Here is a 17,440-nt window from a genome sequence, read left to right as displayed (position 1 = left end):
GACACTTTTTTTTTTTTTTACGTTCACAAAGTAGGCATAAGCGGTAACTTAAAAAGCAGGAGGTGATTTAACCTGTTCTTTCGGAGAAGAGACAGTAACTAGCAGTTAAGGCCAGGCTTCATAATCCTCTCAGGAAAATTTGGCAGTGGGGCGCCTAGGTGGCTCCGTCGGTTGAGTGTCTGACTTCGGCTCAGGTCATGATCTTGCGGTTCATGGGTTTGAGCCCCACGTCGGGTTCTGTGCTGACAGCTCAGAGCCTGGAGCCTGTTTTCAAATTCTGTGTCTCCCTCTCTCTCTGCCCCTCCCCCACTCATGCTCTGTGTGTCTCTGTCTCAAAAATAAATAAAAAACAAAAAAAAATTCTGCAGTGGATAAGTCCTTGTGATGTTATTTTTATTTATTAATTAAATTATTACTTCAGAGAGAGTGCACAAGCAGGGGAGAGTGGCAGAGGGAGAGAGAGAATCTCATACAGGCTCTATGCCTAGCGCAGGGCTCTCGATCCCAAGGCTGTGGGGATCATGACCAGAACCAGAATTGAGTTTGTCCCTCAACTGATTGAGCCACCTAGGCGCCCCTGTGACGTTATATTTAAATGTTTGTTTCCAACCAGAGCATTTTGTATTCAATATGTTGTGTGTTCAGAATGTTTTTTCTTGAGATGTCTACATTGAGAATTTTCTCTCCTTTCTCTTGATTAGCTGGATTATAAAGTTGGCTGGAAGAAACTGAAGGAAGTTTTTAGTATGGCTGGTGTGGTGGTCCGAGCAGACATTCTTGAGGATAAAGATGGAAAAAGTCGTGGAATAGGCACTGTTACTTTTGAACAGTCCATTGAAGCTGTACAAGCTATATGTATCCTTTTTATCAGAATTCAACTCTTGGTGAACAGTTTGGCCTTAAATGTTGCATATTCAGGTTTTGGGGCGGGGAGGGAGGGGAGTGGTAACTGTGTGTTAGTATTTCCCAAGTGACCATAGGGAACGCATTGCTGTGGAATTTAAAAGATGCCTGTGATGGAATTGATTCAGTACTTCACAGATAGAAACCAGGCACGTGTCCCTGAGCGGTCTTCTCCAGTGTTAATCATTTTAGAGTCTGGTTTGAAGGGAGAAGTCTAAAGAGTGTGCCACTGGAGGGAAATTCAGTTGTTATTTCACATATAAGTCCTTGGCCGTATTTCTCCAATGGATTGACGTCATTCTAGAAACACTTCTCTCTCTGACCCTAAGCTAGTTACCCTGAAGTTTTTATCTTTGTAGTCCCAGTGGAGAATGCCACACATGAACATAGTCACTAAACTTGGACAAGACCGTTACCGTGTATCTTACTCAGAAAACATAGTACTGGACACATACTAAAAACTGAGGCCAGTACCTATGAGGGAAGTTTGGTGAGAAGTGTGGGATGTTGTGAATGGAGTTCTACACCTAAGGAGTAAGCTGACACTTACCCCCCCCCCCCCGTCCCTTGAGCTTTATTAATTGTTGCTTTTATGCTTATCATAGAAACATATATTTTAAAAGTATAATGAAGATCCAAAATTGCACATAAATTCACTACTCAGAGGGTCTGGTAGCAATTGGGAGTATTTTTCTCTTTTGTATTTCTCTCCTGCTGTGCATGTTTCTAGAATTGAGAGAAATAGCCTTAATTGTAATATCAGCTATGTTTAATGGTCAACTGCTATTTGATAGACCAATGCACGTGAAAATGGTAAGTTAATAGGATCTCTTTCTCTATCATATATTCAAATAAGTCTAGCAAAAACATGGGAATATTGAGTATACATAGCTATTACACTGTATTTTTGGATCAGCCTAAGTTAAATAAGATGCAGTATGGTTTTTTTGTTTTTTGTTTTTTTTTACNCGCCCATTTCTCCACATCCTCGCCAGCATCTAGAGTCCTCTGGTTTGCTCATTTTAGCCACTCTGACTGGTGTGAGGTGGTAATAAGATGCAGTATGTTGAGCAGATTTATGACAAACACTTGCGCATACAGCTCTTCAGATATTTTTTCCTTTGCACAGTTGTCTGTTACATAGTCAGGAGATGAGTTGAGTATCCTGCTCAAGCAAGTGATCAGTTTCAAAGAATGGTTATGTCCATGGGGTTCCACTCTTCAGAGTATCACATTGTAATGTTCAGCATTTTATCTGTTGTAAACATAATTGTCTTTGATTCACAAGGCCTTTCAGGTTCTGTTGAAGTGCCTCAGTATAAACATTATCCCTGCTTTGGCTGCGCCAAGATAACAGTGAATTAATACAAGCATGACTAGAACATGCTCAGGGCAATCTGGTTATGTCTCAAATTCAGGAAGAAAGTAAAGGGAACTATAAAAAGACATTTTAGTTACTTAAAACATTCACTATAGTTTTTTGAATAGATTATTGCTTTACATGGCTTAAAAAGCATGAAGGTAGTGTGAGAGTCTTTCCCTTACTTTGTGCCCAGGTCCCATTCACTCCCCATAGTAACGCGGATGCATACTTTTGTCCTTCCCCTCTTTACATAAGGGTGCGCGTACTCTCTGTATTTCTTTCTGCACTTGCATGTTGTTTAGTGGCGGGTGGATCATAATTTAGCTAGCTAGTCCTCTGTTGTTGAGAGTTGTTTCCATCTTTTGTTGTTTCAAGCTGTGCTTTGATACTGAGATGTATTCACTTTCTCTTTCAGGATGAGAGGGCCTTACCAAAGGGAGATTTTTTCCCTCCTGAGCGTCCACAGCAACTTCCCCGTAAGTGTCTCAGTATGGCTTAGATTTTGAATTTGATTAATACTGACTGGAGAGTGACACTTACCCTTGAGCTTGTGCCATGTGATTCTGTAGTTCTCTTGATCATTCTTGAGGAAAAGGTTCAAAAAGGATTTTGTGGTATTTTTTCCCCCCTGTAGACTTTTCAGGATGAAAAATAAACAGATTCACAACTTAGGAAGGAAGTGTTGTTAGGGTTACTTTGTGGTGAGGAGGCAGACTACATCCTAGAGGGTGTGGGTGAGTGTTTTGAAAGTATCCTGTGGAAGGAAGAACCAGATCCCGGGTTGCACTTGGGATAAGAAGAGATTCATTAGCACCGTATAGCCCAGCGTTTCATTCTTCGCTATCTCCAGAGAGCTGAAAACCACACAAACACTCATGCGTGTGTCCTAGCAGCGGGATTTCAGTTGATAAATGGATAGAGAAGTGGTAGATTTACATGATGGAGTGTTACTCAGACCTAAAAGGGAACCAAGTACTGATGCCTGCCACGGCGTGCATGAACCTTGATTCCATCTGTAGGAAATGTCCAGAAAAGGCAAATCCACGTACAGAAAGTAGACTAGTGGTTGCCTTTGGAGAGTTGTTTTTGGGGTGATGAATTAGATTGTGGTGATAGTTGTATGTGCCAAAAATCACTGAACTGTGTACACTTTGAAGGGGGGCATCTTACAGTTTGTGAAGCACAACAATCCATAGTTTTATATGGGGTCATGTGAAGCATCCAGGTGGAAGTCTGTGCCGTGGCAGGGAAGACTAGGTGACCAGTCACCTCAGAGATGGAAGTGGTGCATATTAGTGAAGCCTTAGGCACTTTTTCTGACAGGTCCACAGGGCTGTGTGGAGCCTGAGCTCAGACAGCAGTGAGAGTGAAGGCCTCTAGCAGCAAGAAGAGCCGGGGAGTCCCTACGAACCTTGGGAGTGAGATGGCGATGGGAGGGGAGGGGCTTGCTTGTCCTGTGTTGGGAGAACTTCTTACCAGGTGAGGCAGTTGGGTTGTCTGTCTGGAGGGCCAGGGAGTGCCTCTGATCTGGAGTGGGGACTCAAGCCTGAGGCCCAGTGTCAGACTGGATTGAATGAGATCCTAGACCAGAACACTAACATGAGTGCCTTTGTGGTTTAACATTATGGAAGCGTAAATGAGTTAGGTTTTGAGGGGAGGTCAGTAGCTTCAAGAATAGTTGGCTTATCTGTTGGAAATGAATAGTTTTTAGAGAAGTGCCACATATCCTTACCCTAATCAATGTAGTCACTTGCCATGATCACCCAGAATCAGGGCGATGGCTCTTACTTCTGTGCCTGGAGGAGGTGAGCCGAGGGCGGTTAGGGAGCCATGGCTGGCACACCCTGGGCCCCAGGGAGGTCATTATCCATGGCTTTTGGTCTCCCAGCCCATTTCAGAGGATGGACTTCAAACTTCAGAGCCTTAGGGAATAAGTAACCTTGGTGACCTCTCACTGCTGTTTCTATGCAATTTAAAAACACAAGTCCATTAAACATATTAAATATTTGGGAAGTGGTATCAGGGTTCTTTTTAAATTATTCTTTTTTTTTTTCCTTTTTTTAATGAACTTGGTTACCATTTAAAAATATCTCACCTGATCTTGGCATAAGCCTTAGACCAAGGTCGCTCAGAGCATCGTAGGTGTCCTGCACTGCCTGATCTCGTTTGCTAGTTTGAGACCAGTATGTATTCTTAACATCCCTGCTTGTTTTTGGGGCAGGGAGTTGAAGATGGGCTGGGTATTGATTGATCCACAAGTTAGTAGGTTTTCAGGGAGGAAGATAACACTAGTTTCATTGTTGCCAAAACTGCCTGTAAAGTCAGAGAATAGTATATGCCCAGTGTGTTAATTGACTGGTTTATAGCATTGTTTTTTCTTGGGAAAAGTCTTTTGGGCTCCAGATAGTGAGGTGGTGATGGGGCGTATTTGTGCTTGCTGGTCACCCATGTCCTTAACTGCCTTATTTATTTGTTTATTTAAGTTTATTCAGAGAGAGAGAGAGAGAGAGGGTGTGTGAACAAGCAAGGGAGGGCCAGAGAGGGAGGGAGAGAATCCCAAGTAGGCTCTGCACTGTCAGCACGGAGCCCGATGTGGGGCTTGAATCCATAAAACACGAGATGCAGACCTGAGCTGAAACCAAGAGTTGGATGCTTAACCGACTGAGCCACCCAGGTGTCTCTCCTTTTTAATTTAAAAAATGCTTATTTTTGAGAGAGAACGTGAGGGGGAGGACAGAGCCGGGGGTGGGGGTGGGCAGAGGATCCGAAGCGGGGTCCATGCTGACAGCAGAGAGCCTTATTTGGGGCTTGAACCCCAAAACCCTGAGATCATGACCTGATCTGAAGTTGGACCGACTGAGCCAGGCACCCCCTTAATTGCCTGTTTTAATCAAACATTTCTCAATTTGAGATTTAGGGAAACGAATAAGTGTATGTGATTCTTACATTTGAGCTGTTCATAATTCTCTATAATTTTCAGTTGCCCTTGTTTTATACATATCACAAACTCCAATCTATAATTGAAAAGTTAGGCCTTGAAAGGAATAGCTGCCAAATGTAGCAGTGTTGAATTATGAATTAGGCCCTGGGTTTGCTCTTGGAGGTGGGTGGGTTGGAATGGAGTGTGACATTTACGACACTATAAACAAAGACTCTTTGCCTTGGAAGGTCATGGTTTCTAAGTAAGCAGAATCTACATTTCGGACTTTTCTCTTTTCCTTTCAGACGGACTTGGTGGTATTGGCATGGGGTTAGGCCCAGGAGGACAGCCAATTGATGCCAATCACCTGAATAAAGGCATTGGCATGGGAAACCTCGGACCCGCAGGTGAGAACTACAGTGTGCTTTGATTGGAGATTTCTGGGGAAGTTAGTTACTCGAATTATTGAGATGAATGGTCATTGAGTGCTTGCGCATGGAATAAAGGTTTAATTCGGGCAAAATTTCCTCCTTACTCCTCTCTGGTTCATTTTGATAAAAGCAGTATTTTGTGTTTTTAATGAATCCTTTTTTCTAAAATTGTTATGCTTTTGCATTTTATCCTTGCATGACCTTCTGAGCTGAGATATGCTATTTGATAAAAGGAGGCAGGCCAGAGAGTTGGTCTTGCTCAAGGTCACACTATCAGTTAGTGACAGACTGTAGATCTGACCATGGGACTACAGCACTGCCGCAGTCTGTTACCCAGACACCCTGGGGCTATTGGCTGGTGGTGACAGGGCGTTTAGAGGCAGGGGCATTGGTGGATACAAAAGGCATGGAGGGCCTCGTTGCGTGACAGCATAGCTGTCACAGGCCACAGAGACATGGTGTTCTCTTGAGTGTTCTCTTCTTTGTTCCAGAAGATAAATGGCTAATGAATAAAAGGTTTGTGGAGAATATACTTTAAACCTTGCTGTTCAGCATTTTGGTTCTGTGCCACGAGGTGCTTATATACTATTAAGAACAGTTTCATTTTTATGGCCACAGACTTAACGGCTGTTTTTCTTGAAATCCTTTGAATGGCAGCCTGGATGCCCCTTCACTCTGCTTTTGTTAGTTCTGCATGTCCCTTGTCTCCCTCCTGGAGTAACCTCTGGCCTGGCCTCTGCGCCCTCGGCCATCACCTCCAGTGGCCCTTTCAGTCTGACGGCCACTTCCCTGATTGACACCTGAGAAGAAAGTCTGGGGTGACACGGAGGGAAGACGCAGTGTTTTTGGGAACTGCTTTTTATTTGGAGAATTTTATTTTTAAAAGGGATTTTTAAGCCTACTTAGGTTCCCTAAAATAAGCTTCTAAGAAAGTGCTCCCCAGTTTGTACCTGGTAATTGTACATCACATTTAAAATGGTCTGATTTGGTTATTAAAACTGCACGTGGGCCCTACAGAATATTGAGTCACATGGTTATTATTTTGTTAGAGACTTAGTCTCTTGGAATGTGAGTGTGACAGGGGAGGTGGTAGAACTCCTTTCCCCCTTTTTCTTGACAATTAAAATATATTCATAATCGGATATTTTATGTTCATTTGCTGGTTTGGAATTTCCTGTGTTTTTTAAGTTCAAACGTTATTTACTGCTTTGACATAATTTTAGTTTGCATTGACTTTTTCTTTTTAAGGAATGGGAATGGAAGGCATAGGATTTGGAATAAATAAAATGGGAGGTAAGAGATTTAAAATGAAGTACAAACGTAATCACTTTTAGGTATGGTTTTCTTTCACCTTTTTCCTTAAACCTTGCATGAATTCTCACTTTTGGTTTCCTAAAAGTTTGAGCCTAGAAATTAATTTTACCTGTCAGTCTTTCCTAGTGGGTATCTTGGCTTTTGGTTCTGGCTTTCTCACTAACTAGCTCTGTGACCTTGGGCAAATCACTCCATCTCTTGGGGCCTCTTTTTACTTATCTGTTGAGGGGGTGGATCAGATTAGCTATTTGAAGTTGGTGATTTTTAGGCAAGGGCACTACTAGCATTTTTCCCCCCAAAGTCCTTACACTTGGTAAGGAAGTCCCTGGCAGAAAATGCCCGAGGTGGAACTTGTGAAAACATCTTTCTTTTCCTGATGAGTGCAAGCGCTCTCGTTGGGATGGTGCTCAAATGTGGATATCTCTTGCAGGCATGGAGGGACCTTTTGGTGGCGGTATGGAAAACATGGGTCGATTTGGCTCTGGGATGAACATGGGCAGAATAAATGGTAAGACTCAGATTCCTTGCTTATCCCTGCCCTCTGCTGGCTGTTGGCTCTTGGGTGACCTCGAGGCAGCACGCCTGTTTTTAATGAATGATTTGCCCTTTCCACCTGTCTTACTGAGTCAGATGTCTTTGAATTGCCCTATTTAAAATCGCAAGTTTATGTTTCAGAAGCTAGACTTTCTAGTAGGTAAGTGTTAATCCCCTTAGTCACTAAACTGTGTTCTGAACCTCCCCAATAATTGCCCACTAAAATTTAAAGTTTTTTTTATTGCCTCCAGCACTAGCAGCATCCCTGTAGAAACATCTGTGGTTACGTTTTGCACACTTTAAAATCATCTTCAAGTGTGAGGGATTGGTTTTAGTTTCTTTGGAGTTTTTGATCAAGTTCCTCTCTCCTGGAGTGCTGGACTACATCAGTTCTTGAGCATCTGCTCTGGTAACTTGGAATTGTGAGCAGAGACATTGATTTAGTTTAGCATTTACATAGTGAGAATTTTGGTTACTCCAAATCTTAGAGCCCTTCCATCCCCTTAACAGAAATTCAGTGATCTTAATTATCATAATAACAGGATGTTTTGTTTAGTCCTTGCAAGAACCACATGATTTGTAGGTACGTTTATCACCATTTCATCAGAAACTGAGGCCCAGAGAGTGACTTGCCTAAGGTCACATGGCTAGTAATGTTGGGAGATGGATCCCGGCCGTCTGGCTCCAGAGCCTGGCTCTTAATCACACTGTGATCCTGCCCTTCAGAGCTGCCTTCAGCATGGGCATCAGCCCCTCCTCAGTGGGGCTGCGGAGTGTGCCTTGAGAAACCCACGGTCTGTCTCTCAAATTCTCTAGGGGTTGGTTGACTCTTAGCCCCACCTGTGAGGAGGATGCTTCCCTTATACACTTAAGCTTCCCTGGGGAAGGCCCTTGAAGATCTGCATGTAAATGTTTCTTTCCTGACTGGCAGTATCATTTAATGTGAAGATTGAATTAGAGCAACTGTGAGTCTTACAGGTTAGACCTTAACTATCCAGCTAGAAAGAAAGGTATTTCTCATGAATAAACTGCCCTTCTTCATGGGGTTACCTTGTTCTAGATGATGGTAAAAAAGATGGAAGTCCTTACAGGAGTAGGAATGAAGGGACAAAGGCCTGTGTTCCTGATGTGCTTTCAAGCCAGCCTGTGGTTTATAATGTGTGTGTAGGAAGTTTAATAAAGAGTTGGAGGAGTCCGGTTTGGTAAGGTGTTTGCTCAAAACAGATGATCCATCAGGAAGGAGATGGGGTTGTTCCGAGGAGTGGTGTGATTTAGAAGCAGACAGAAATGAGCTGGGGCTATGCTAAACTGTGTGGGCAAAGTCCTTGGTGACAGGACAGGTGGAATGCAGCAGTCACGGTTCTGAGCCTGATGATCAAAGGGTTCAAAGTGCTCATTCTCATTCACAGTGGAGGAGGTGTTCGGATGCAGTGTTCTTAGATGTTCTCAGATACAGGTACTCAGTAGTCCTTCCGTGACGTGTCATCCTCTATAGCAGAGGACAGGGACTTCCTTCCACTTGAGCTGTGTTCTGAGATTTGAGTGCAGTCAACTTAATCATGGGGAAAATGATAAAGATGTTTTGAATTTAATATTTAATTGGGGACTATAATGCATCTGTTATTGTCACAGGTGCTGATATCAGACTGGTCCTGAGATTCTGATTTCTAATCAGTAGAGGTCAAGTCCTAATAGAATGGATGTTTAGGAATTACAGATTAAAAAATCAAATACCAAACAATGATTTGATGCATATTTGACAATGAAAACACTCTCATTTTTGGGGGACTACATTGGAATTCACAGGAGGGCACAGCCCGTTGACAGTTGGAAAGATAAGTTCTTTTTTTGGGAAGAGGACTTCTGAGGCCATTGCCGAGTTAAATGCCTGCACTAGACTTCCTGATCTCGAGGGGGCAGGGTGCCACCTTCTTCAGTCTGTTCTGGTGCCGCTCTGGGATTTCTGCTCTGCCTGCCACATTCAGGCTTACACAAGTTAGTTAACATTTCCAGCAGATGGCATGCCCTCAACCTGTGACATTCAGTTGGGTCAATTCACGCTGTGACTAGCAAGTCTACCAGTGCTACGCTGTGCGGCATTTTCTAATTCATGGTGCTACGTCTTCAGGAGACTTGTTTACTTCATTGAAAGTATAGGGGCTTGAGCGGCATATAACCGTTTTTTTGCAGTTGTACAATTGAAGGCAATCATTATTTAGCATCTATTTGCCTGATTTTTTAAGGAGCAAGATGAATTAACTAGATTTTCAAGGCCCTCTCAGTATGGGAAGGAGACACAGTGTGATACACACTTTTAAGTCTTGTTTTTGAGGAAAGAAGTAGCCAGTGATGGGATCATCAAAGGCTTTCTCAAGCAGGTGACAGCTGTGGCAAGGCCTTCCCCGTAGAAGCTAAGTCGTCCTTTTTTATTTTTTATTACTCATTTTTAATTTTTTTAACATTTGAGAGAGCGAGAGAAAGGAAGAGAAAACCCCAAGCAGTCTCCATGCTGTCAGCACAGAGCTGGATGCAGGGCTCAATCCCACTAACTGTGGGATCATGACCTGAGCTGAAACCCGGAGTCGGATGCTTAACTGACTGAGCCACCAGGGGCCCCAAGACCTTTGGTTTTTTGTTGTTGTTTTGTTTTCTTAAAGGCATTGCAAAAACAGAACTCCTGCTGTTACAGGAGAAGGTAACGAAGGTACCAGCGCCCTTGTGTACAGGAGACCACCCCAGTTGTTCTTAGAGAAGGCATGTTCTGCTGAAGGGCTGTTTCTGGATTCTACTTGGAGGTGCTTGTGTTAGTAGAACTTGGGGTTTTGCGTTGGGTTTAGGTTCCAGCCTTTGCCTCCTCCTCTAGCAGGTGCATGACCTTGGTCAAGTTACTAAGTCATTTGAATCTTCCGTGAACTGCTGGCATGTGGAAAGCCCTGGGCAGGACAGGGCACTTGGGAAGGCACCGAGCGCCTGCAGCCGCTGGCTGCCTGTGACACGGCGTGCGCTTAGCCAATTGCTGTAGTGGCTGGTTGTAGCCACTGTGCAGCTGTAATGAAAGTCAGCAATTAGTCCTTGGTGGACTGAAGGTAGGTCGTTCTCAGGGACTTGACTTGAGGTGAAGTGAGTTTTTTAAGGGATAAGGGCTGAATGATAGTTTCTTGTAAAAAAAGTAAGCGCGCTGACTTGGTGCTAGCTGCTGTGTGCCTGCCGTTTGTTTTACTCCCGTCTGAAGCACAACGGTGTTCTTGGAAAGGCCTAGGGTAATAGTTTCTTACCCAGAGATGGAGTGTGGCTGGGGTGGAAGACTTGAGAGAGACTTTGCCAGAAACAAGATGGGAGTGTCTAGAAGCTTTGGAGAGCCCCTTGGCAGAGGCATGGCTAAGAAGGCCCCAGGTGAGCGGGGCTCACTCTCAGGTCAGAGGGTCTTTCTCAGGCAGAGTCAGCTGTCTTTCCATCATCTTTTAAAACATTGTTTTCTGGACTTAGATAAAAACTTTTGGTCCTTGAATTCTTTATTGGTATCAGTAGCACCAATTTTCTTTAGTCTTTTCAGATGGCTGCGTGGGCATAGGTGTTTGCTTGCTGTGGGAGTTTTAAACTGTTGCATTTACACAGCACCGTGTCTCTAGCACTGTCGAGGCCTCAGAGGCCCTGCTGAGGGGACGGGAGTCCCCTTGTCCAGGGCGCTCTGGTGTTCCAGTTAGCGGACGGCGTGCTGTGATTGCCGGCACCTTTACCAGAGGCCTCAGGGACCTGGAGTAATGTTCCGGCACGGGAAGGCCTGGGGCATTGGGCCCAAGTGCGGAGACGCTCATTTCAGTTCTGGTTGCCTTGCAAAGCAGTTTCCTTCCTTGTCCGGGGTGTCTCTCCCCTCCCCGCTGTTTTGAGTTTAGATATTTCTGAGAATCTGTCTGCCATTAGTATGGCACAAAGAGATTGTCCATTTCTGCGTTCTTAAGTTTGTTTTTGAGAGCATCGATATGCTTCACATGAGGCTGCTAGGTGACCACCTCAGAGGGCTCAGCCTGTCTTTAGGGGACCCGCTGAGTTAGGTGATTTTAAGCTCCTTTATGTCTTGTTTATATGAGCTGTATCTTAGAATTTATGAGGCCCTAGAAAGAGTCACCATTCAGTTCATCAGTGAGACTGGATTCTTCTGTGGATTATCTCTGGGACTCCCATCTTCTTTGTGTGAGTTCCTTGTTTTCATGGAGAACGCAATTAGAAGCTGTTTCCCTCTCCTCTGAGTTTGGGGAGACAGACTTCTGTTTCTCTTTTTCCCTCCCCACGTGGTCGGGTGCTGGAAGGACTTTTCTTGTGTCTTTCCAGGCAGGTAGTGAAGATTTATTTATTCTTGTACGCTTGATATGACTGTCTATAACTTCATTCTAGATTATTTGAAAGTTTAGAATTTGGGGGATGAATTCATAATCTGTATGTGATTAGGTCAGTTGAAACTTTTTTACTGTCCATGATTGGCTTTGCTTTTGTGTCCTGGGATGGCCAGGTATTTTAAAACACATTTTAAAAACTTACTGTCACTTGGCTGCGAATGACGGGATCTGTGGGTCCTGAGGGTGAGAAGAACAAGATGGCTTTGCTCCCAGAGGCACTTTTTCCTGCCCTGAGCCTTTAATCCTCTGCCATTCGGTGGTGCCCCTCCCCTCCACGACGAGGCGGGCAGCCCTGGCTCCCCATGCAGTGCTGCAAGAGCTGGGTGTGGTGAGGCCAGTCTTTCTCATGGCAGCGGGGAATTCTTCCTGTCCTGACCTGACTAGAAATGTCTGTCGGCCTTGCTGTCTCCTGCTGCTCATCTTCTCTGATTGAGACTAGCTTGTCTCTCTGCCCTGAGGCCTCCCAAAGCGACTCGGGCAGGAGCAAAGGGCTTTGTTCTGGAATTTCTGGTGCTCCTTGTGATCAGACCCAATTTAGTAAAAGGGTCTTTGTGCCAAATAAGTTTAAGTTGGGTTTTCCGGCTAGTTGGCCTGGATTTTTTGTTTTGTTTTTTATATTCACTTCTTGATTTTTTTTTTTCCTCCACTTGAAAGTAGAATCATTTTGGTGGTATTTTCTGTACTGCCTCCCCATTCATTGTCCTTTCTCTCCTATGAAGGCGGTATTTGCCCTGGTTTCTGCAGGCCATTGTACTTGATGGTACAGGAATATAGGGATGTGGTGGTTGATCTTGAAGGAGGTGGTACAGCTGCGGAGACGATGCTCAGTGGCTCAGGGCATTAGCAGCAGAGGCCCCTCCGTGGAAGAGGCCTAGTGAGGGAGCCAGTGGAAAGGAAACGTGGATTCCTTGGCCCTCGGCAGCCATGTGAGCATCACACAAAGGTGATCATTTTCTCTCTGTGTTAAGATTTGAAAAAGCACTGCCCTTGATGGTTAATAGAGGTGTTCTGCTCAGAGAACATGGGATCCAAGCAGGAATACAGGAAGACCGTGCAGGAGATGTAGTTAAAGCTGGAGGGGCTAGGTGTCAGTTCAGCGTAGGTGGAGGGTCTGCTGGCAGATGAAGAGCGCGCTGGTGCAGAGGCTTGGAGGTGAAGGTCTACCCAGGCTGGAGAGAACAGATTCAAGTTCATAATTGGAGCAGGGAGGTCTTTGCCCATGAAAGAGTTTTTCCTTTCTATTTAAATCAGTGGTGGGCTGATAGTGACACTTTTACAGGAATAGTTTGGTCTAAGTGCCATTTTCGGAAAGTGAACCTAGGCTGGTCTGAGCAGGATCACAGGGGTCAAGGAAGAGTGAGTGAGCCCTGTACGTGCTTGCAGGCTGGAGGTGTGTTGTTTCTTCGTTTGCTTCCTCATGTCCTTCCTTTAGCAGGCAGCAGCAGAAACACCTGTGGGCTTAGGGTTAATCTCTGTGGTCATGGTCCTAAAATGATATGTGCAGACAAACTTTGAAGAGACTCAGGTGAATTGTTGGCAGGCAAGCAACAGTGTTTTCTCCTTTGGACAAGGTGTTGGATGAGTTTTGGATGTGTTGAGTTTTTATTTTCCTGAAGCATTGCCTGTCAACCATCACAGCAGTTCCTTCTGGTCGGGGCTGGTGGACTCAGCTTGCCTCAGTCTACACAGCCTGTTAAGGAGGTCACACTTCAGTGCTGCGTCAGGTGTTGCTGCTTTTCAGGGCTTCGGCAGTGAGTGTAAGTAACCACAGCTTGAGTGTGCTCTGAAGGATAACCGTGAGACGTGCATTGGATCTGGGAGGATGAGTGCAGGCGTCAGTGTGAGTACGGAGGGTCTGGACCACTTTAGAAGACTGCTGCTGGCCTCATTCTTGCTCTGACTTTCTCAGTTCAGTTCACTGGCGCACACTAGTTCTCACTTAGCTCTGCTGGACGCATTCCCAGGTGGTGTTGCCAACTGGGCCTCAGACTCTGGAGCTACATGGGATCCTAATATCATGACCCATCAGCAAGGACTCTTTAACAGTTTTCCAGTAAAATAGTCTTGTCTAAATAGTCTTGTCTCTGTGTGTGTATTTCTTAACCCCTTTCCCTTTCCCTTGTTTTATTTTTAAATTAGTAATATTCTTATTCTGGAATCTGTAATAAACAAATTTCTGTTACCATAGAGAAATTTGGCTAATTTTTTTTTCTTCCTGATTTCCTTAGAAATCCTAAGTAATGCCCTGAAGAGAGGAGAGATCATTGCAAAGCAGGGAGGAGGTAGGAAACGCTTAGTTTTGATGTTTTGATTTTTAGAATAGGCTGTTATTAACGGGGATAGTAGAGTGTAGTAGTGAAAACATGGGCTCTAAAATAGACTGCCTGGGCGGGAACCAGCTCTGTCTCTTCCTAGCTGTGTGACATTTGGCAAGTTACTGAACCTCTCTGTTTTCTGTACTATAAAATGGAAATATAATGGTACCTACCTCATAGGGTTGTTGTGCAGAGTAAATGAATTAATGCATAGAAAAGAGTACCTACTAAGTGCTATATAAGCATTAGCCATTGCCATTATAAATGTCTGCGTGATTGGGGAGCTTTGTTTTAAATACTATAAAATTATAAATTCCTAAAACTAAATACTTAATTATAAAAGTATAAAGTATACTACTTCCATACCTAATAAATACTTACTGAAGTATTTATATGTACTCCTAAAGATTCAGAAAATTATAAAGAAAGTAGATCTCTGCAATTTCACTGCCCTGTGATGAATATTGTAAAGATTTTGGAACATATACTTCCATTAATACGCTTTTTTTTTAATGGGTACTTAAAACTAAATGTACTTTTTCAGCTTGATTTCCCCCGCCCATGGCTCTGAGTGTCTTGCCATTTCCTTGGTAACTCCACTTGCTGGTTATTTCTGTGGTGTGCTGATTCTAGAACTCCATGTGGGCACCGTTTTTTCCTAGTTCTCTGCTACTGTTGGCATCGGGGGGTCAGCCTGATTTCTGGTATTCTTGAGCATGCTGCCTACCGTTTCTATTTCTTTTTTTAATAAGTAGCTTAATTTCTGCTTTGGAAATCAATATTCTTAATTGTGTTTATATTTTGCCAAATGGTGTGCGGTTATTCAATTAAGGAAATGGGCAGAGAAGTGGAGTGATGTGTGAGGTCACTCCGTTCATTAGAGACTCACTTCTAGAAACTTGGAGTTTCCTCTTGAATTTACATCTTGCCCTGGGCTGCTTGGATCAGCAGTGGGCTGGCTGTGGGCTTAGCTGCCCTTGATCAGAGGCAGGTGGTGGTGGTGGTGGTGAAGTGAGAGAGATCCTTAGGCTCCACATGTGGAAAAGTGGTGGGCAGGGGCCTTGGTGGGGGAGCCACACCCTCCTTGTCCAGAGTTACCAGCCGTCGCTGGGTCAGTGCACTGCTGACCTGCCGCCACGTGTCCAGCTGAACCATGGCGCTGAGAACGGTCGTAGGCCTCGTCTAGAGTCCACTCTGCGGTGCCATCGACCTCTCTTCTTCAAAGCCAGCAGAGTAGTTACACACGAGTCGTGCAGTGGTTTTCCCCACAGACTAAGGTTCCCTGGAAGTGGCTGTCTGGACATAGAGGATCTATATTAGTGTTCGTTTTCTTTATCTCTTCGTAATTACCTGGCTGTATACTGGCTGCTTTGTGCCTAGCGGTGCTAAGGAAATGCAGCCAGACTGGCCACCGACAGTGCATCTGGGAGGAGGACAGACTGGGAGAGGCTCAGGTTGTGAGGGATGTGAATTGTCCCGTAAGATCCAAGTAAACACGTTGCACTGACTGAGTGTGGAGTTTTGGAGGTTCCTCCCTTTAGAGCATTTCTCAGTGTCTGGTGGTGGGAAGACCTCAGAGTCTGAAATTGACACCTACAGCTTACAGAACTAGTTTACAAGTTCTAGAACTTCCAAAGTAACATGGAGAACATTGTTGACACAAGGCCTCCTGGGTAGATTTTTTCCCCTTCTAAAATTGTATAATGGAAATTTCAGCTGTGGCACAGAAATAGGAAGAATGGTGTCCTCACTATGCTGCCTTAGCAATTGTCGACATTTGAGAGATGTCTAATGATAAATTGTTGTGGGACTTAATTTCTGAACTGTGACTGAGCTTGTGAAGTGCCTAGGTCCCTGTACCCTGGTCATCTTTCTGGCATGGTGCTCACATAGTGTGCAAGTCGCTGATATTTGCCTGTGTTTTGTGTCCCTGTTTCAGGTGGAGGTGGAGGCAGTGTCCCTGGGATCGAGAGGATGGGCCCTGGCATTGACCGCATTGGGGGTGCCGGCATGGAGCGCATGGGCGCAGGCCTGGGCCATGGCATGGATCGCGTGGGCTCCGAAATCGAGCGCATGGGCCTGGTCATGGACCGCATGGGCTCAGTCGAGCGCATGGGCTCCGGCATCGAGCGTATGGGCCCGCTGGGCCTCGACCACATGGCCTCCAGCATCGAGCGCATGGGCCAGACCATGGAACGCATCGGCTCTGGAGTGGAGCGCATGGGTGCCGGCATGGGCTTTGGCCTCGAGCGCATGGCCGCGCCCATCGACCGCGTGGGCCAGACCATTGAGCGCATGGGCTCTGGTGTGGAGCGTATGGGCCCTGCCATCGAGCGCATGGGCCTGAGCATGGAGCGCATGGTGCCCGCAGGCATGGGGGCTGGCCTGGAGCGCATGGGCCCCGTGATGGATCGCATGGCCACCGGCCTGGAGCGCATGGGCGCCAACAACCTGGAGCGCATGGGCCTGGAGCGAATGGGCGCCAACAGTCTCGAGCGCATGGGCCTGGAGCGCATGGGCGCCAACAGCCTGGAGCGCATGGGTCCTGCCATGGGTCCAGCCCTAGGCGCTGGCATTGAGCGCATGGGCCTAGCCATGGGTGGCGGTGGCGGTGCCAGCTTTGACCGCGCCATCGAGATGGAGCGTGGCAACTTTGGAGGAAGCTTCGCAGGTTCCTTTGGCGGAGCTGGAGGCCACGCTCCCGGGGTGGCCAGGAAGGCCTGCCAGATATTTGTGAGAAATGTAAGTGGCCCTTCAGCCCATACTTGCTGGTGGTATGCACAGAGGGAGGAGGGGGACAGGTCTAAGCTGGAGGTGGTGTTCCTAGTAGGGGAGCGCAGGAGCAGCACAGAAAGCCCCCCAGTGTGGTGCTGGTAGGATAAGGAGAGAACGTGAGAGCATGCGATACGTGTGCAGCACGCGCCGGGGCTTCTCGGACTGCTAGGTGGAAGCGACCGTGAGCTCTGGAACCCTAGCTTCTTGATTCCCTTGGCTTGAAGAGCGACTGTACCTGAGCACAGCAGACCCAGGGGTAAAGGGCTGTATCTGATCTCTTTCTACCAGATTGACCACCTTGCGCTGCTGTCGAGTGGTCTGTGGGCAGCTCACCGTAGGCGACCGCATTCTCTGCACGTTGAGCAAGGGGGTGTACTTGGTGTGTTGGTTTAGAACCTCATTCCAGGCAGGCTTGTTTTGTTCTCTGCTGATCATCTCAGTTTGAAGGGCAGCTGGTTTCTTGGTGTAACAAGAAAAGTGTTGTCGTCCCC

The 17,440-nt window shown here is 45.7% G+C and overlaps 1 protein-coding gene across 4 annotated transcripts in view; it reads left to right on the top strand.

The window, feature by feature from the left end:
- HNRNPM (heterogeneous nuclear ribonucleoprotein M) overlaps positions 1-17,440 on the top strand; it is a 39,791-nt gene that overhangs the window by 20,063 nt on the left and 2,288 nt on the right. For 2 of the 4 annotated variants that reach the window (XM_077745673.1, XM_077745672.1), the window contains 8 exons: positions 702-855; positions 1,667-1,716; positions 2,682-2,742; positions 5,492-5,593; positions 6,866-6,910; positions 7,362-7,439; positions 14,088-14,141; positions 16,114-16,916. In XM_077745673.1, coding sequence (XP_077601799.1) covers positions 702-855; positions 1,667-1,716; positions 2,682-2,742; positions 5,492-5,593; positions 6,866-6,910; positions 7,362-7,439; positions 14,088-14,141; positions 16,114-16,916 — 1,347 coding nt within the window. The remainder of the gene's footprint in view (positions 1-701; positions 856-1,666; positions 1,717-2,681; positions 2,743-5,491; positions 5,594-6,865; positions 6,911-7,361; positions 7,440-14,087; positions 14,142-16,113; positions 16,917-17,440) is intronic. The other 2 variants (XM_077745670.1, XM_077745671.1) reach the window with 2 other exon arrangements.

This window comes from Crocuta crocuta, unplaced genomic scaffold (genome assembly GCF_008692635.1).
Source record: "Crocuta crocuta isolate KB4526 unplaced genomic scaffold, BGI_CrCroc_1.0 scaffold650, whole genome shotgun sequence".
Taxonomy (NCBI): domain Eukaryota; kingdom Metazoa; phylum Chordata; class Mammalia; order Carnivora; family Hyaenidae; genus Crocuta; species Crocuta crocuta.
This window is presented reverse-complemented; position numbering and strand designations above follow the sequence as displayed.